Here is a 21702-nt window from a genome sequence, read left to right on the forward strand (position 1 = left end):
TGGATAATTTTCTGTTTGTTTTTTTTTTTTTAAAAGCGAACTACATTACAACTTTGACAGAAGGCTTAAAATAAATTATATTACAACCCTATCTACAAACAAAGCTCATTGTGACGTTTTGCTTATTAATATCAGTTCACGCAGTACTTTTCTTTCTCACTGACCAGTTCACATAATCAGATTTTCTCCATTGATTTCATTTTTAATATCAGTTTTTTTCCTTACTGACTTCAGTTTGAATTTAGGATACAGTCGAATTTCATCTGAAGGCATGTTTAAGACGAAATAAAACAAGAAAAAAAAAATAGGAGGGAAACAAGAGGAAATATGATATTTAAGTCTGTAATACGCTTTAACTACTTTAAAGACGTCTCTCTCGGTGAGACAGTGTGTGTGTCCGTCCGTCCGTTCACGCACATGGGTGCGCGGTGGAATATATAGATCGTATAGAAGCAGACCCTGTCTGATGACAGTATACACAAATATAAGAAAAATTATTATCGGCATAGTGCATTCACACAAAAAATTGTAAGACCTAGTTGTATAGCATCTAGATAGCATCTAGAGATGCATAAAATTTCCACGCCCACAGACACATAAACATGTATTCACGTTTCTTTTCTTTATTCCAAATGTGTTCTGCAAGACATTTATCTCCAACGCTAGAGAACAATAATAATACTTATGCCAAACGTCAAATAACTCATACTCGTGGTGGCGTGAACACAAATAAAAATGTTGAAGTACTATAAAATGATTTTTTCACATTTCTTTCTACAAAATACTCGAAAAAGGGAGTAGTTATAACCAGAAACACTCGTTCATCCAAGTACTGTAACAAATAAAGCACCCACCCCTCACCCAAAGAAAAAGTCTCGGATGGTACTAAATTTAAAACCAAAGCAAACGTTTGATCTTCAATTAACACAGTAAGATGCATGTAAAGGTGTAAATGTTTACCTCTGTCTTTGTCTCTCTCACATTCGTCCTCGCTCACTGGTTAGAGTGTTTATATTTTTAATGTCTGTTTTATATACGAATGTTTTTTTTTTCCAAGCGATGGGGTAAATAAGTTTTGGTTTAAATAATCGTTCAACGCAACAGAAAACGCACTGCATGACAAAGGACAGATAACTACGTACTATAATATTGAGGACAGCGAGTCAACTCGTATAATAATACCAGTCTGTGTGTGTGTGTGTGCATATAAGTAAATGTGTAGAATATGTGTATTAGCGCGCGCGTGCGTGTGCACACTTTTGTTTTACAGCTGTGCCGTGTAGGTGTGTGAGATTTTTCCTGTTTTCCGCAATGCTCTGTTTTTGTTGCTCGTTCACTTGAAGAAGTAAAGACATAACTATATAAACCAAATGAAAAAATACAAATCAGTTTAACTGACGAATGATTGAGTGAGAGATAAATAGATATTGAGACTAAAAGGCAGATGCTTACACTTTTATGCAGCCTAATGCAAGACAAGTACATTTGTCCCACTCCGATTTTAGATTACCTTCTTGTGAGCGTGCACATATGCATCGAGTATATTTGTACATATTCTATATGCATTATTTTGAACTATCAACTTTATTCGCTTATCACCGATCACAAGCTTGAATTCAGGTTGATGACTCGTTTCAAAAATAACAATATGCTGTTATCAAAGCCGTTCAAAGACATCTGACATGATCATTGCTTATCAAGATTTTACAGAGGTTGTGTGCAAAATGCGCTCGGATCACTTGCTTACAAAGTCTTACTCAGATCATGTGTCTAGTCATCTTCAGCAACAAGTAGCTCATTTTCATCTCCCTACTCATGTGTAAAGAATTCTCCGAAATTTAAAGCATTCGTTCGAGACTAAACTATTTTATTGATTAGTCTTATTTACAGATGATGATTTTCGTTAATTTTGTAGACAGGAATTGTTAAAGATTTTGACATTGTAATAGAAAGGTGTTTCTATTTCTAAAAGTGCACGAGTGGAAAGGGTATATAGTTTTGTTTACCTGAAACTATAAATTTGGTTGATTTTTAAATATGTTTTAAAGTGCTGTACTTTTTATTTTATTTTAAAAGAAATAGACTTTCCCTGGGACGATTAAGGACAATCGTTCTCTTACGCACCCCTCTCCCCTTTTTTTGTGGCATGCATATCTTTTGACATTCAAACATTCAACTACGCGATGTAGATTAAAAACTTCCCCTCTTTTATATATGTACTTTTGATGTTAATTATACTTATAGGTTAACCTGCACAAGTGAACTTCGGCTGGCGTCCTTCGAGGTTTTCCGTCGCGGAATCAGTTAATGTGGTCTCTCTCTCTCTCACATACACACCCTCATCTGTGGGCTATGTTAGCATTCTCCAATTCCCCAGACATCTGCCTGCTTTGTATCTCCCCGGTTTGTGGTCAATTGTGTCAAAATGTCCAATGATACATCTTCTTACCACTGACCAGCATCTCTGGAGTAATGACACCAAACAATACCTGTTCACTCTTCTACTTTCTTCCGTTGTTTACTATGAATTGTATGCATTTTCGCCGATTTTATTTTTTATGTTTATTCTTGTTTTTCATTTTGTGTTGCTCCCGTACAACTAATTTGAAAGTGGGCACTCATGTTTCCATTACTCATATAACGCTGGCTGGTTACGAGGCTGGGCGAGAAAGTGCTTCAACCTAGAGGTGATTTCGCACAGTGGGGGTCGGGGAATGGGTAAGGGGAAGGAAACCGGAGTGCCAGGAGAAAACCCCCGACAGCCAGCCCTCTGAACATGTGTCATATACAAAGTACCCGAACCCAGGGCCTCTCACTGAAGTGGGGAAGTTGAAGGGGGTGGTGGTGTTTTACGCCGAGCCAGCAACTAAGGCTATATCACGGCCGCCAATGCAGCCAGCCAAGTACAGGGATGCCACAGGCGGAGAAAGAACACCGTGCCCGAGACAGCCAATCCTCACTGTATTGACAAGTGAATGTGTTAACCCCGCGTTTCTCAGCCTCTTACTTGTGGCGCCCCCAAGACGAAAAAAAGGTACAGCCGCGCCGCCCCCTTTAGCCAGCTAATTTCACTAATACCGATATGAGATATGAGAAACTTTAAAAACAAATGACCGCCTTCACTCCCTCCTTGTTAGCACAGATTGAGAACCGTGGTGCTCCCCTTAAAGTAAAGAGTGCTTAACCGTGAACCCTAAGTATCTCCCTGTCTTTCTCTTAATCTGAATTATGACTTTAGTAAACCGTAAAACTTCAGTTTTAGCACGGTCCACATTAAACACATCTTTGACTAGCGTTCCTGTCCAGTCTGCAGCTATCGGCCCAGAAAAGTAAAACGTGGCGAAGACTGGTCAGCCCAGGACAGTCCGATAACAACACGAAACCACTTGCTGGTGACTACTGCAGGGAAGAACCTCTGGTTCTGTGCTTACATCTTGACATGTGTACATGTGTCTGGATGTGACATTTGCTCACAGGGCTTGTCTTCTGGGCCTTTCTCCAATTCTTCACCTACTCCGGTTTCCCCATCATCCCCACCCTTTTAAATATGTTTACCCCTCAGTATCATTGTGAAATCATCTCTAGGTGGAAGCACATTCCTAACCAATACACCAGCCAATCAGCGCACTGAAAGTTCTGCTAAACGTCCGCTGTGTGGAAGCACTTCCCTTACCAAAATGAAGAAAAACAAGAGGTCGTAGGACAAGCGAGTTTTTTTTTCTTCTAAGCATCAATTTCTTCCTACTCGAGACTACGGAAGGCAAAATAATATGTCAGAGGCCTGCAGTTCCAGCCTGAATAGCCCACAAGCAAGCTTTCGCCTCTTTTGGGGTTACAGAAGAGGCCAGCTCTCGAGATGAAACTGGCAGTCACCTGGAAAACGTCCACAGATCCGTACAGCTTGATGTCGATGGGCAGGTTGTTGTAGAAGCCTACATTTCTGTAGGATGTGCTCCGTTATTTGCTTTGCATTCCAACAGGAGCTCAGTGTGGATGACACCAGATGTAGCTCTCCATGTAGGTGGTGCTTTAGTCTGTTATGTCGTGTCTTGAGACGAAGAATTATCACCTGGTCTGATCTGTATAGATAATGGTAGCTGTCTGGTGGCTGGGGTGGTCTGTGAAGAACCTAAGGATGGTCTTTATCTCTGTTAGGCTGACCTCCTATTTTCAGCCCAAATTTTTGCCATTCTGTCGGCCTGCTCGCTTAACTGGTTATAACTGAGTTAAAGGCTCTCGTTACAGGCTTGGAGTTTAGCATAAGAATATCACACACTCTCTCTCTCTCACACACACACACACACAATCACACATACATATGAGCGGGAGAGGGTGCGGATGGAGGTTATTATAGTGCTGAGCGATTTAGACAGAGGGGAGAGAAGGGGATTGAGAGACAAAGGAAAAGGTTAAGTTTTGGGGTCATAATGTCTCGTTGTTACAACTCGATGTTCTTGTTGTTTTGCTTTATATTCATTTCATTTATTACATATTACTAGATTTTTAAAAAACAAACTAACTGTATTAAGAAAAAGAAAGTGAAAGCCATAAAACTTCATGTGTGCAATTTTGTTGATAAAAATTCTTGTACATGAATTGCTAGCGACATTGTGTCTTACCATAAGATCGAGTCTATTTTTCTGTCTGATGGTAGAACTTCTGTACCCGCAAATCGGGAACGGTGTTTTGAGTGCTGTTCTGGATCTCGTTTAACATCAGAAGAGTTAACTGAAACACCGGAAACATCTTAAACAATGATATGATTACAAAGGTCATGACAGTCGCTGGACAAAGGAAGCTGCTGCTGCTGCAAGTGTCATTGTCTTAGCGATGCATTTAGCCAATCTGCGTGGTGTTCATTGTTAAAAAAAAAACAAAAAACAAAAGCAACACCTTACAATAGACGTTGGTTCCGATGAAGCGAAGTAAATGTGCAGCCGAGAATATCAGTCACGTCACAGGCGCCGTTCACGTCTTTGAGGCGCTAGTGTATTCGTCGACGTTTGTGACGTCACGGTTTTTACGTCTCTCTCTGCGCATTGATACGTTTTTAGAATGGAAAGCGGTTATTCTCACTAAGAATTTGAAAAATATACTTTTCATTAACTTTAACACAGTCGTCATTTTAAGAAAAAAAAACTGCATACTGGCAAACGGTTTGTGTATATCGTACAATCTCGTAAATCGGCCGTTTCTACTTCCGAGTATACAGGTTTGTTTTTACAGTTGGTCTACAACAGACTGGGCAAACGCCGGCCCGCCTCCTGTCTCTGACCGGCCCGCCCGCTGGCCCGCTGGCCCGCCCGCCAGTATATATACTATGTATACAGTATTGGGTAACACTGAGTTAACTATATTAGTCCGGCCCTCTAGAACCATCCCAGTTTCTCATGCGGCCCCTTTGGAAAATTAATTGCCCACCCCTGGTCTACAATGTAGGAAACGTCAGATTTGTACTAAAGGCTGAACAGCTGCACTGTACCGGTACAGTGTCTACTCCGTTATTTTAGATTAAACAATATCGTTAAGAGTGTCTTGAAAGAAGTCTTGGAAGAGACACACGCGGCGGTTTTATTTTTATGACAATCTATATTTTCGCTTCGGTGATTATCCTATCAATACAAATACATTGATAATATTTTCTCGCAAACTTACTGATGCACCGATATAACGCAGACGTGACAGATTACATAATTCAATTGCATCCACAACGGGATCTTCATGCACTTACACGAAAATAAATACATCTGCCCAAAGACAAGATAGCACGCTTAAATCTCACAATTTGACTGCATCAAACAATAAGTATACTGGGCTGTACACTGCTTCCGGTGAACCTGTCATCACTACCAATTCTGCTTCAACAAAATTTAGCATGTTCGTTGAAAAATGTGTTAGCCGCTGTACACATTTACGGTCGAGTGAGTAAATACTTTTGAGTCGTTAGAAGCCTCTTCCTAAACCAGTACTTCAATACATTACTCTTACAGATAAACATAATTTTACAAGTCGCAAAATAGCACACAAATTTACCTAAGCCAGGGTCACATGTTCCTCAGCAGGGACCATAAGAGAAATATTTTACTGTTATGTAACATAGGCGCCCAGCACAGTTTGATATACTTTCAGTCTTATTAAAATAGTCTGTACTGTAGGATCTGCACAATAAGTTGGACAGTCAATCACAAATTTACCGCACAAATTTCACACAGAAAGCAAACATTGTTTCGGTCACTTACTGTGTTAAAAATTAAACTGTAAAAAGAACGTTATTTTACTGATTTGTTGCTCTGATTTTGTGTGTGTGTGAGAGAGAGAGACCCATTTTCTGATGGCAGGCCGCTTTACTGGACTTCTTAATAGGACTATGACATACCTAACGTATTTTCTTGTAATTGTCGTGACGTAAACATTTGTCATAATCACATATTGGACAACATGTGTTCAGTTAAGAGGGTTTTTAAGCAAGTATTTTAGCAAAACTCACGTGTTTCTCCAGCTTCTTGAGCAATTCTTGTGTCTTTTCTTCTTCTTTTTGTGTGTGTGTGTGTGACCCATTCACAGTTTTCTCCAAATAAATGTCGTTTTTTACAGTTAATGTGTCATTTTTACAATGCTTCCCACAGGTTCTCGATCTCGGAAAAGAGTATGGAGATCACAGAGTGCAGATGCCCAGCTACGCAACACGCCTCCATCCAGTTGCTCCACGACCCCAGTCTGCAGCAACAGCAAAAGTAATGCAAGAGATGATGCTTTTATTTCCGACAATGCAGTAAAAGAGAGAAACACAAAGGACAAAGACAGCAAGCAAGGGATGATTTGTTCTGGAAGCGAAGAATTAGCGCCAATTCAGTGTCGTTTGGAGACCAAAGAATTATGGGACAAGTTCCACGAACTTGGTACAGAGATGATTATTACAAAGACGGGAAGGTAAGAACTTGTGTAAAGTGTATCTTATGATGGAAAAAGAACGAGCGTATTTTATACCTTGAACAGAGGTAAGAATATGATTTGCATACAATTATTTTAGTGAGTTTTAGCCCCTTCGACTTTTTTTTAGCACTGACTTGTCCTACGTATGTTCCAACAGCCAAACGCGGTTTCCAGCTTAACAAACCTTGAGCTCGATCGTTTTGTCTGCTTATTCATACTATTGAAAATAAAAGCCTTAACTAAGCCTAACCCTAACCTTAACCTAAACCCTGTTATAAGACTAATCCAAACCAAAAGCTATCTTAATCGTAGTTGTGGAGGTAACACATTAAAACAAGCACACACACACAAGCCTACGACAATAAAAAAAAGCGTGTATTATCAAATTGGAAATTAAACCCATACTAAAAAAAAGCACTCGTTTTACAAACTACGCCATGACAGCTCTGACAAAACCAGTCAGATAAGCTATTTGGAGTACATGTACTACATATTCATTTCACACCATAAAAGGACACATTCAGAGGCGGTGTGTGCATGAGTCGCATACATCAATGCAAAAAACACAGAAGCATTTACAGAAGCATTCTAGTGTGAAATTCTAGGTCTTTCCTTTTTATTTACACACTTTAATTTTGTGGGCTTTTAAAAAACTTGCTTAGAGTCACATATTTTAGCACTTTGAAACAATTAACATACGCGTTCAAGTGCGAGCGAGTCTGAAGAGGACATGATAATGCCGAATTCATCCTTTGGTCCACTCAGTCAGGCATCAAAGAGAGAACATTTTGTCGTATAAATTCAATAAGCGAATATCAATGAAAACCTGGCCATATAATTAGGAGAGAAATCTGGAGAGAAAGCAAAACCAGATAAATAAGAATCTAACAAACAGTTTCAAGTAAGAAGGGCTATGTGCTGACAATAATAAAGAGAAAACCTAACTGTATGTGTTCGTAATTTTTAATAATTGTAAAATGAGTTATTATTTTTAGTCTAGAGACAAATAGGGAGCATGGTGAATATTGCCATTGTAGTCTTTACCAGGACTCACATTCTACCAAGTTGATTCACGCCTTCTAAGACAGGTTCTCATTCTTTCGGCTTAGAACGATTTATATCTATTTTGAACATAACTAAATTCACAGTCTGCTAAATATTTCAAACTATTGATTCAAGAATCACTGGAAAATATTTTTTAAAATCATTTTACTGTGTGTGAACGATTTGAGGATCCTATTCACCTAGCAAAGGGTTATAATTCTCCCCAGAATGTATCTTTTAGGTTTTCCTTACTTTTGTTTGTTGAGTTTGTGAGTAGCTTAAAGAGTATTTTCAGCACAGCGCACGGTGGCTTGGTGTGCCTACATCTTGCATGCACGTTTTCTGCTGTGTCTAGAATCTGTCAAATCTGACCAGTTTGACCAGAGAAGGTTAGAAACTAGAAGTTTACTTGTTTGTTCGCCTAGCAGCTGCCTCAAGATGCGAGTGCTAGTGAATATAAACTCCCCGATGAAACAAAGTCTTAGTCACAGCTATGCAATTCAGATAGCTACACATATCGTGACAAGGATTGCCCCACAAACAGGTCAGTCCTGGAAACGAGCGCATGGTTACTGCAAGACGGCAATAGCACGCACACACATACACGCACGCACACGCACACGCACACGCACGCTGAACCGACACATGAACGCTGAGAGTCATGTCAGCTCTTGATTTTAAGTGAATTAACTGAAAAGGAGGAGGGGGGGTCAGTGGACAGAGGGCAAACAAATGCCTTTAGCAAGGGCGCACAACACCTAGGTTACACAATAGAAGCCGCGTGAGAGAGATGGGAGGGGCGGAAGGGGCAGGTGCCAGAGCAAGCATTAGTTACCGTCGTGGTGGGCCGCCCCGCGCCGCCATTGTGTGTGATGACAGGCAATTGTCACGGCCACGCTACCGGCGGCCCTCAAGCGCGCCACGTCAGCTTGACAAGCGGCCGACGTCCCGCTGGTAATGCATGCGATCAGGGGCAGGGCTCCGCAAAAACAAACAAGCTTCAGCGCCGTGTTGTCGGCCTTGTGCACGCGCTACTCCACGTCGCGCGCTGTTCTCAATGGCCTCCTGCATCCACCCCTTGACTGCCACCCGCCCTTGCTGTCATCAGCGCCTGTATTCCCAGGCTTATAAATGCCTTTGTTTGTTATTGCCGGACATTGAATGACCGCAGAGTGTTTGCTGTCAGTCCGTTCTGAACATCGCCCTTTTCTGGGGAATGGCGGCTTGCTGCTTCCGTGACACGCGGGTGGTTGAATTCGTGCACAAGCCGCGCTGTGTTCCTGTCCTCGCCCTGTCAGCTTGCACCTTGTCTGTGCTTAAGGAGCTCATCCACTTGCTTTTAGTTCAAGAAGGGACGATGTCCTGTCACAATTTCCCGTTGGCACCCTGGTTATACCAGTCCTCGCCCCCTCCCTCCATATTGTCTCTCAGTTCTCATCTCAGAACTGCGAGAAGGCGGGTAGCAGTCAGAAAGATAAAGTGATCTTTAGATGCAGACTGACTATATCCTTTATTTCGTACTTCATTACCATTAGTTCTCTCGTATTTCAAGATTTCATTTAATACTTTTTACGTGTTTATCAAGTGCTAAGTCTTCGCTTTTTGGAAAGCTTCATTTTATCAAATTCACCTTTTGTTATAATGGTCCAACGAATCTTTGCTAAATATCATAGTTTTTAGAGTTTTGGTGACAATTTTACAGTGATGATATCTTCGAGAACTTTCTGATGTTTGTGCTTGCTTCGGTACATTTTCAGTACATTTAAACGTATCTTTGCGCACAATTTCTGACCATTAAAAAAAAAAAAGCTTTTGGTGACCTTCATATTTCTGGAAAACGATAACAAAACCAAAGCTCAGAAATAGGAACGTGCCCAAAGATCACTGATGTTTTAGTTTTATAAGATAGTTAAACTTCTTATCCAACTGAAACTACTGTTGGAAGGCAGTGCTTCGTGCTTACATAAAAAAGATGAATAGTTGAACCGATAAAGTAAACGCCGCACCACAAAAGAACAAGAATTATTCTGAACTGAAAAAGTAGATGTCGACAGTATTACGAAGATCAGCTCGAGCTTTATGAAGGTAAATTTTGTTGGAGCCACAGAAATCGTGTGCACACACAGAGTGTTCGTGCCGCCAGACAACCAGGCTGTCTGCAGTCAGATTCACTTACTAACTTCAACTTTCTTCAGGTTTTCTGTACACATGAGCAAACCTCGCAAAATTTAGGCTTCGTGAAATGCAGGCTGTAAAGATCGAGTGGGAGTAGAGGGAGAGATGCGTACAAGAACAATAGGAATGATCTTTGCCTTTCTGGTCACATGACCTTAAATGTCACGGACAGGCAACAAGGAAGATTAGCTTTATTGTGCTTCAGTCAGGAATTTAAAAATTTGTTTGCCAGTATTTTTCCAAAGAAGGTTTGAAAATAAAACCACACCTTTTTCTGGTCTTGATTCTTTTTTTTTTTTTTTAATGAAAGCATTAGTAACGGTTGATCAACAAACAAAATGTTGATAGTATAGTATTTTTTGTCTTCCACTTTGTTTAATACTTTGTCATAGCTGTGTTGTTTAATTTACTTTCAGCCGAAAATGCATAAATATGTTTTTTGTAGGCAAAGTAAACAGGTCGAGTGAAAACAATCATGAAGGTTAAAGGCTATTGTATTTTTTCTTAACTATAATGCTGAAGGAATCAAACAACACTCGTAAAACGCATTTTTAAATGTTGCTAATTACTTATTCGTCATGTTTAAGCAAAGCAGAGCAGACAACAATTGTTTTTAGTTAATGTTAAGAAATATTCAATCTGCAATCGACAGAAAGAGGGCTCATGGCGTTCAGTTCACATTGTCAATATTCGTGTCCACACTGCATGTGCCGGCTTACTTTACGTTTTTACTTCTCCTGAACTTCCGAAACAATGAGCAGACGACAGAATAGACACAATACGCATTAGAATGCACGTGTGCGAGCTGCTGACCCATTGTGTGTCAGCAGCGATTTTAACAGTTCCATAATGAAGGAAGGAGTCCCTTTCTTGATGTATTGATTGTATAGTACTGATTGGATGGTGAGTAACCACTGAGCTATTGGGAGCACCTTCTTTGCATTTGACTATTTTGTAAAATTTCTGAACATGTAAAAAGTGTCTTTAGCTTAGATGTTCTTCCTCTAATTATATATTTATTTGCAACACTAATGTTATCTTGGTGGTGAAGCAAGTTCTGACCAAACACCCTCAAAACGCAATGTGTGACGGCTGGACGGAAGGTGAATGCATGACGAAGGCGGAGGGAGAAAGAGAAAAGAGGACTATACGTTACAATAAATGTGAGAGATGCCCATACATTTGAATCGTGGCTGCTCAGTAGTGTAGACTGTCGCACATCATCGGCGTCTTTATTAAATTTCAGGCAGATAATTCGGCGTTGCTCGCAATTTACTAAGAGGGACGTGTAATGTTCTTATAGCGGTTACAGAATACACTACAGTATATAAGATTATATACAACGATACATAATATTATGTGCTATGAATAGTGGAATGCTATAATGTCTATGCATGTTGGTCGTCGCTTTAGGTACAGACAGGATTAGAAACAAACCAACATGAGTCTGATCACCTTTGTCTCAACCGGACGTAAATCGCAACATAAAGCTATCAGTTAGCGCGGGTCAGTGGAGCGTGAAGTGGCAGGCGTGCGGCGCGTGAGGTCAGGAATCAATACCTTGCACGAGCAGGACCACACACACACACAGAGGCTGTTTCAAACTGGTTTATCACACATGTAAAGGTTGCGTTATGCTGATTTCGTGTACTGTTAATCACAACATAAAGCCAGTTTCACACATTTTATTTACTTTTAATAAATGTTTGTTCAGTTAAAGACGAATAAACAGCCAATAGGCTGACACGTAGTAGTGTCTTTAACAGAGCATGCAATCTGCAAGAGTAGAGAATACACTAGGATGTTGATAAGTGCGAAATAAAAAAGTACTGAGTTGTTCGTTTTAAGTCAACATATTCGAATGCTGCAGAGGTGAAGAGCATCCATAAGTATGACAAACGTTAATAAACACTATTAAAAATGTGTTGATTCATTAGTATGTAATAAGCGCATATGGATATGTATAAAGTAAATGCCTCAAACTACAAACTAGTTGTTTAAAAAACATATCTTCCCCTTCCCTAACAAAAAAAAAAGTCTTGATACAAAAAGACCTAACTGATGAACACTATCTGTTTAAAGGTTCACATTATTTTCAGAAGATAATTTGTGAATATTGCTGATAAGAAAAATAGTGTGTTTGTGTGTTTGTGCGCGCTGGGTGAGCTTGTTGATATCAATAATGTAAGCTGTTGAAAGAGGAGAGAGTGTACGATTTTGGAGGTACAAGAGAACTGAACTGAATCTGGCCTTCGCGCACATGGCTATAATATTAAATAAAAAATAAAACAGAAAAGAAATCAAACGCGGTGCTACAATAAACAGAAGCAGAGACAAAAAGAGGGGAAGCGAAACGACACGGACAGCCGGTGCTTGTACTTGTCGAGCAAGACGATGATGGCGTATATATGGGCGTCTGCATGATACTGAAGTAGAATGAAACCTTAGAGATATGCCAAAACTGGCTGAGGTGGGAAGCCAGTAATCTTCTGGCCTGCTAAGACTTTGTGCAGTGGAATAGCAGTAAAATTTTGCCATGAGCTACAACTGTCTGCAGTGGGATAATGGTCAACTGCAGCTCCACGCGTTTTGCACCAAGGTAAATTGAAACACTTTACTTCGGCACCCCTGCAATAAACCTACAACCATATTCTCTCCTATGCTTTTCGACCTGGTTAATAACTGTGAAAAATAAACAGACTGATAGTTCATGCGCTCACAGAGGCTTCCAGTTCTTTCCTTTCGAAATGTAGAACAAAGAGGTCTGTGCAGAACACAGTGTTTGTTTGGGGTTTTTTTTCAGTTGTAAAGAAATATGAACAACAGTCTGCTGGTTAATGAGCGTGATGTGTAATGCTGCACAATTTAAAAGGTGTAATTTGTATGCTCTATTTCTCAAAAGATTAATTTTCTGTAACTAGGATTCGAAAATGGCTTGGTGGCAAAAAAACTTGAGTGTGATAAAAGGCACAACAATTGTTCTAGAGCGCCTAGATTAAAGGGGCAGGTAAGTAGGTGGCCCCATTAAAGAAAAATATCAAGCGATACTGGGATACTGTAAGTACTTTCATCGATCAATCATCCATCATCCATCATCCATCATCATCAGTGAGCTTGTATATGTCCATGGATTTGTTTTAGCGTATTTTACCGACCTGTGATGTTTGTTGCTCTGATCTCATCTGTTTTGGATTGTTCCTCACTGCTTGTGCTGCATCGTTTCTTCCAATCAATATTTTCATCCACTAACGTCTTCTGTGCCCTGTTCTTTGCTCCCATCTTGTTTTGAGTTTTTGACTTAACAGTATTATAAACCTTCTTTATAGACACAAACTTTTTAGACGCTGTAAACCATGTAAACCATGCTGCTTTTCATTATTTTTTTGACGGACCATGCGGTTTGCTACTTGTGAAGTTTACATCTTCGATCTCTGCGCCTCAGCAATGTCGTCTGGTCTAAGATATTTATCATGTTTACTCCTTCACAATCACAACAAACACAACCCTCACCTTGCCAACCCATGCTGCCTGCTTGAATTTCTTCAGGAGTGGAGAACCACAGCGTTTCCACTGTTTGCGTTGAATTTTTTATTCAGGTTCGAAGTGATGAACCCAGGTTTCACCTTGAGTTACTAATCTGCAGTGGAAATTCTCATGATGACAATGTCTTTGGAAATAACCTGATGTTGGTGGATACCATTGTTAATGACCGAAGAGCGGGTGCCATAGTCACTATCATGCCTTACCTGTAACACCTACATGGAGATTATCTGAAGTTGCAAGGCCTTGTGGACAGGATGTGGCTTGTGCTAAATGAGTTTATTAAACCTTTTGTAGACGATTACTACCGAAGGTTTCAGGAGAGCATAGTGGACGACTTTATTGGCGCCTACATCAGAGACATACATCATCATCGCAACAGGCAATCAGAATCCCCTCACATCAACAGCAAATACACATTCGGCTTTGTTCAATTTAAACAATTTTACCGCGTGTGAGATTATAAAGTATATTTTAAAGATGCTAATTTCCTTAAGGTAGTCTTCGACAACTTTGTAGGCGGCTTAGATACGGGCTCTAAAATTATCTGCTGGACTCAGGTTTACTTCCTTCACCACCCTGACGTGCAGGACAAGTGCTACGAGGAGATCCACAGCATTATTGGAACAGAGCATGGAACATGGAGTTTGGTGGATACACGATCCCTAAACACACTAAATTTAGTATTCCCCAAACTGGATTCTATGTTGGAAGTTCCAGAGAACTGGGGTTACCCCGACAGATTCTTGCCTGAAGGTTTCATAGGAGACGACAGTAAACTGTGGCGATCCAAAGGGTTCATTTCCTTCTCTATGGGTCGGCCCATCTGTTTGGGTGAGACAATTGCCAGAATGAAATTATTTCTATATCTGTCAACAACGGTACAATACTTCCGATTCCTGCCTCCTGAAACTGGAGAGCTTCCACCATTGCAAGGCCTGATAAGATGAGATTTTCCTATCCTCCTGAACATTTCAAGGTTCGAGCTGTGCCTACTATTGTTCCACAAAAGAAACATCTGAATAATAACAGTAGTGGAGTTGACGTCTCAGAGAGCACAAAAACACATCTGCAGTGACTCTACAACTGTTTTTTCCGTTCTTATTATGTTCGTTTGTTTTTCTTTTGTTTTTTTCTTTTTTCTTTTCTTTTCTTTTCTTTTCTTTTCTTTTCTTTTTAGTATGCGCTTTAAGCCTGCCTATAATGTTGAGAAAAAAGCGCTATACAAATTCAAATTCTTGTTGTTGTTGTTGTTGTTCGTCGTCGTCGTCGTCGTCATCATCATCATCATCATATCGCGTCACCCCGGACAAAGCCAGGTTCACGGTGCTTCGCTCAAAGTAAAAAATCTTGCGGCTCTTTCATTGCTGTTAACGGAAGACTGTCGCATTTCCTCCCCAGTCAGTTTGTTATTTTCATTTTTATTGACATTTCTCTGCTTACATGGCAGAAAATTTATTTTGAGAAGAACATTTCGCAGCATTCGTTGCGACTTGCTCTGAGACGAATATAATTGTAACCCGCAAAAAGAAAAGAAATATAAAAACGAAATTTTTTTAGCTTTACTTCAGACCAATCTTCGAGTCTTCCACATGCAGGACAATCAGAGTTAGGAAGATTTATTTCAGAATATCTTGGGAAAGATTTTTCTTCAGACGACCTACCGAGCGATTTAAACGAATGTGATTGTTAGGAAAACTTTTTAGAAAACAGTGATCACACTGGCAAAGATGTTAATGTGTCACTAGCTTAATCCATCTTTTGAAGGGGGGCCATACTTTTCTTTTAGTATTCTGGAATTTTTCTGAGAATGTGCATGCTGACTGGAAATGCCTAGCACTTTTCTTCCATTGCCGTTTGTTTTACCGACAGGGTAAGGTACTAAAATCTTACAAATAATCACTGCTATGTACTTTTTATGACTTGAAATGATGTAGTTTGACGTATTTTATTATCGTGCAAAATTTAGTGTAATTTGAACATAGAAAAGTACTTTTGCTAAGGAAAACCCTTGTAGGATTGCTGACAAACTTTGAACCTACTTTTCTTCAAATGACTACCGTAATTACACTTTAAATCTGTTTAAATCAGAAGTAGCTTGCGGTAGCTTGTTGACCTTTTCTTCAATTACTTCGTATTATTAGCTACAAATAAGTCTCTCCCTCTGTAATAAATACATTCCTTTAGTTTAAAATTGTTTAAAGTATTTATTTTATTATATGCGAAGCTGGGAAGGCTTTGTGGCGCATTGATTCCCATAGCATATTGTAGGAACCTTGTCCACCCTGAATTGAGGTTCAACCGGCGTTCGGGGGTTGATTCTTCCTAGTAAATAATGAAACTGGAATCGATAATGATCATTGACGTTTTAGACCAGGGTTAAACAAAGACGAATCAATTATTTGATTCATGTCTTACCGGTTTGGGGGCCTTTCATATTCTCTTTGGAGTAGGCAGGCCTGACGAGAGGGGGGGACAGGGGTCTGGTGTACCCGGGCCCGCGGCTGTCAAGGGGGCCCGGCCTTGGTCAGTGGATTTTTTTTCTTCTTCTCCTTTTCTTTTTCTTTTAAAGAAAGGTCTAAGGACAGAACACCCAAGCATTACACATGCAGAAGTTGAGTTTCAAGTCTGTAGAATTGTAAACATACATTATATACTGGGAAAATAATTTACGATTACAAGTACAAGGGGCCCGGAGAGGTCGTCTGTCCCTGGGCCCGGGCTGGCTCTCGGCGGCCCTGGGAGTAGGGTTTCAATCTGTTTGTTAAATCATTGGGTTTACATGTATTTAAAATAATTGTATCCATCCTAACCCTAACCCTGATACCGAATTTATTTTTCCCAGAACAATGTTATGCATGGACCTTACCCGAGCCTTCTGATTGGCTACCTGCTCATGTGACTTATTCTTCAACCCATGGCTTTGCAAGCACACACACACACGGCGTTCTTTCTGGTTGTCGTCTGCTCGATATAAAGACTCCACATACGACAGTTTGTGCACAAATAAGCAGCTTTAATAAATATTACAAACAGCATCATTTAATAATAACCATTAGATTATGTATTTAAGGCTGAAATACTGCGGAAAAATACGGTGATTCATGACAACGATAAAAAGGCTTTAGAAAAATGGTATAACACCTCGATCGTTCCTGTTTCTAACATTATTGTAGTAAATGAGTTACAAAAAGTTCATTTGTACGATATGAGCAAATCACAGTGGTAGGTAAAATCGTTTTATAAACTAAAGCATTACATAATAGTGGATGTTTCTGGGTGGAAATGTCACTGTTAACTAAAAACACAGCAACATCCTTTCCGTTCACTAATTCGACTGCGTCTGTTTTAACATACATGAAAATATTAATTTTTACACCGAATGTAATTTTGTTTTATTCCCCTATCGTATTTCCAACGTAAGGTAATTTGCAATTACGATATCAAATTCGCAATGATGGCTCGATCACAGAATATGAAAGTGTGCAGACACAGGATCTGGAAGATTCACATAAGGAAATACTTGATGCAGAAAAAGAAAATGAATATAAGCAATCATTGACAACATTGACAGAGTTGACAACGCTGCCCTGTCCTATTTTCTTTATCAATGATTTAACAATGAAATTAGACAAAAAGGACAATATAGCATTCAACTCGCACCTGATTTGGTGCAGATGTTCATTGTATTGTTTGTAGATATTGCTTTGTTTTCTGATACAGTTGCAGATCTCCAAAATCAGCTTAATATCTTGTGTTGTGTTGCCAAAACAGACCTTACACTAAACATGAATAAGTGAAATGTAGTGGTTTTTCATAAATGGGTATTTTATTGCCAAAAAAAGGGACAACTGGATATATAATTGCAGAAAACTTGACTGTCAATATGTACAAATGCACTGATTTTACACATGCACTTCATGACCTTGCTTCTAACGCTCAAACTGATACTATAGGTATACTCAAGGTACTTTGGTCTCTTGATGATTGCAGTCCATTCCCTATTTCATATTTGATGCTTAGGTTCAGCCTCTACTACTCTATGGTTCAGAGATCTATAGTGCCTGAAGGCAGACAGTAGCACAACTGAAAATGTTTATTTGTTTGCAATGAAGAAATTTCTCAATTTTTCAAGTAAAACGCCCAGTACTGGTGAATGTAGGTGTTATCCAATATATATCAATGCATATGTAAAATTCATAGCATATTGGCTTAAAGTATTGCAGTTGCCACAGGAATGTTTGCCCAGAAAAATTTGTGAAATGTTTCTTGATTTACATAATAAGGTTACATGGCTATACTATGTGATGATTTTTCTGTGCAGACATGGGTTTGGTTTCATATGGGATAGTCAAGGGTTCTATTCTATAGAATAGTTTTTATGGCACTCAGGAGTCTCACATGCCCAGAGGTTGGCCTTCTCTTTGTGGTTTAAAACCTAATTTCAAAGGCATTAATCAGCTTGGGGAAAATCTGCATGATTGAAACAGTTTAATAACTAATGGTTACACCTCAGCCTAGAGTTTTCATAATCTTAATGACCCATATTTTTATCTAATCATTAAGTCACGTATAATATCTATATACTTAGTTATAGCAATAGACGTAGTTATAGAAATCCAAGCCCTGGACATTTGAATATTAAAACTACCTCAAGTATATCATCCCCACTCCCTCAGAACTCATTGACCACCCTGAGAATTTAGCTATAGATGTTTAACCGTCATGCTTCTAAGAAATTCTCTTGGCTGCCTTATGTAAAATATTTCATCTGTTTTGGTAACTAGTGTAAGTGGAAAATAATATCAGGTCAGGACATAGCATGGAACTCTTATAAATCTTTATATTGTTTCTTCTGTGCATGTTGCAATTATTCAGATGGTTTTCAGTATAATGTTTACATGGCTAACAGAAAAAAGTAGTAGTTACTATCAGATACCATACCAAAAACTGAAAAACGCTCAAACCTGAACTTCTTTTGACTTAATGTTTGATAAAATATACAAATTTCTTTTAGAAGAGTTTACATGCTAGTTTATGTTTAAAGTTTTTAAGTGCCCATTCTAAAGTATGTACATCTTATTAGCGTTTTAGATTTTGTATGCAGAAACAATTTGTGTGAATTATCTAAACGAACTGTTGTCTTTTGCAAATATGCTGTTATGAACTCAGATTAGTGTATGTTTTAAAATACTCAATTTAAAAATACTTCTATTTTTATTCCTAAAAAAATTCTGTTTATAACTTACATAGAGGAGTACCTCTTGTTCTGTGTAGACAGAACTTTTGGTCACCACAAATCATGTAAATAAAACTTGGACAACAATTATTTATTGAGTTTGTGAGTCTCTGTTTAAGTAGTTTATCATAATGTTGCAGGTTCCGCAAGAATAGTAGGAATGTTTGAACAATCTAAACTACAAAAAAAAAACTGTTTCTTTTGAAAAGATTCAGAAAGAAAATAGCTTTTGGCAGCCACTGTTACATTGTTCATCATAAGTCCCAATAGACCAAAACAGAACTTGAAAGCGTTGTCAGGGGTAAGGTTGGGGTGGAGAGACTCTTAACTTAAACATTAAAATATGTATTGCGATCTGATATTTCCTAAGCGGGATTGGATGTTAGTTAACAGCACAGAGTTATCAAAAAATCTGAAGTATGTAATAGGTGAAGAACAAGGATGCTCAAGTTGTGTTGTAAAAGCATCATCAGAGTATGGTAGAGAAATCAACGCAAAAAGTCAAAACAACAACAGTATGCAGATTCAAAGGAGAAATATTAGGGTTCACTAGCCTCACTTGAGATAAGATATTTGTTGCCACTATTTTTTTTTTCCTTTATTTTGGTAGATGATTACAATTACAGCAATACATTACAATGTTAATAATTTAATTATTTTATTAGTATCAGCAGCATCCATATTAACGTGATAAATTTGGATATAGTAATATTTGCAAGTATCCCCAAAATGTTCTAGTTATTAGGATCAGTAGGTGAGATACTTATACAACTACCAACTCCGTTCTTCTACTGACATACTATGATTTTTCATTTAATTAAATATCAGACAATCTGAAAGATTTATATCACAAATAATGCGCAGTCTTCAAGTGACAACATAAAGTTGATGATCGTCCTATTACGAGTTTCCAAAATGTCACATACTGTGACAACGAATGCGTCGATGCCCTTTGTTTTCCCTTTTTTATATTGACAACCCAGCTCCAACTTTCTCTTCTTGGATAAAGCTCTTTTTATTTCTGTATTCAAAGACGAAATATTGAATGTTGAAAAGCAAAATTACGAAGAAACAACTACGATCCAACAAAAATTGCTTGTATATCCGTTTGTGAATACTGTATAGAGGAGACTGGGAGCTTGAAACAATAGACGGACATTGAAACATGGATGTTCATCGTTGACTAAGACAGTCTACAGACTCCACGAGAATTAGCCTGCGTGTCTGCGTGTTTCATACAAAGCTACACTCAGCGAATGTACAATTTCACCTTTATTAAATAAAGCGATGCTTATCAACATCATCAACTCTTATCTGAATCTGAAAACCTAAGACAAGGCCATGGGTTGGAGATTACGTCACATGAGCAGGTAGCCAATCAGAAGGCTCGGATCAGGTCCCTATATAACATTGTTCTGGGAAAAATAAATTCGCACCATGGTGAAGGGTAATATAATCTTAATATCATTGTTAATAAACTCAGGAGCTCGACTGTATTTTCACACTAGAAAACAATTATCGAGCATCTGCTGATCACATTTTCCGTCATGCTATGATATCACCATTATATGGACAGGGACCCAGCGTTAGGTGTGCTTGCCACTTTCACAGAGACAGATGACTGCCCCAGATCGCCGGTCACCTTTGAAACAAGGCGGCACACAAGAAAGTTGCCATCACCGCTCGCTGCCTGTAAAACGGATGGTCGTGCCTGGGTGGTGGGGGACAGGGGACGCCTAAACAATGCGGCACACGAGAAACTTGCACAAATCTTATGGTCTAATCTCAGGGTTAGGTAGCTAACCTCAGGCTTGGCCCGTCTTTTCCTGGGCGCCTATGCCATGTGCTCATTAAGCGTGCCCTGTGATGGAGCGAGTTGAGATCCAACGTGTAATTGTCTCCCCTCCTCACTCGGGGGCCCAACCCCAGCCTCTTGTTGTCATGCACACACGGAAAGACCGGTCTGCGAATGTATCCAAGGGCGGCGTTCAGAAGAACCTTTCACATTATTTCCGTGTATACAGTTTGCTTGTTCTTAGATTTTGACTAGCATGCACAAACGAACTACTTCTCAGAAAAACCAAGGGGGGGGGGGGAACTGGGGAAAAGAGATTGATACAAGGTCAGATAATGATGATGACGACGCTGCTGCTGCTGCTGCTGCTGATGCTGCTGCTGCTGCTGCTGCTGCTGCTGATGATGATGATGATGATGATGATTGATGATGATGATTGATGATGATGATGATGATGATGATTATTATTATTAATTTTTTGTTTTTTAGATCGTTTGTGCTCGCTTGTCGATTGGATGGAATGTAAGGGAGAAGAAATACATTTAGTTACTACTTCTATCGAAAATGTGATCATGTTAATCAACAGATATCAGCAGCTTGTGTGTGTGAAAACGTATCTGCTTGTATGATATGTATATACTAAGTGGATGGATCCTGTACTTATTAATTAGATTTATATACCTAATTCAGAAAGTAATATTGAAAGGAGATAATTTTATTGGAGAAATAGCTGTAACAATATTCATGATGAAATGAGGCGCCAAGAAGCAGCGGGTGGTCCAGGCTGTGGCGGGACGCCGAACGCGAGTGAGTGACGACTTGGCTGATGAAAGCTCGGTGTGGGCAACTCTCATCTATAAAGCTAGCACTGACTGCAGGTTGTCGCCCTAGCCAAGACTTCCAGATAATTCTGTGTAGTTGGCTGCGCTGATTTCAAAATTACTTGAATTGTGGCTTTCACTTTGCGCTTCAAGCC

At 39.3% G+C, this 21702-nt stretch overlaps 1 protein-coding gene across 1 annotated transcript in view; it reads left to right on the top strand.

Annotated features, from left to right (window-relative positions):
• Positions 1-21702, top strand: part of LOC112576930 (T-box transcription factor TBX20-like) — a 51544-nt gene that overhangs the window by 763 nt on the left and 29079 nt on the right. The window contains exon 2 of the mRNA XM_025259806.1: positions 6627-6930. Within this exon, the coding sequence (XP_025115591.1) occupies positions 6627-6930 (304 nt within the window). The remainder of the gene's footprint in view (positions 1-6626; positions 6931-21702) is intronic.

Source organism: Pomacea canaliculata, linkage group LG12 (assembly GCF_003073045.1).
Source record: "Pomacea canaliculata isolate SZHN2017 linkage group LG12, ASM307304v1, whole genome shotgun sequence".
Classification (NCBI taxonomy): domain Eukaryota; kingdom Metazoa; phylum Mollusca; class Gastropoda; order Architaenioglossa; family Ampullariidae; genus Pomacea; species Pomacea canaliculata.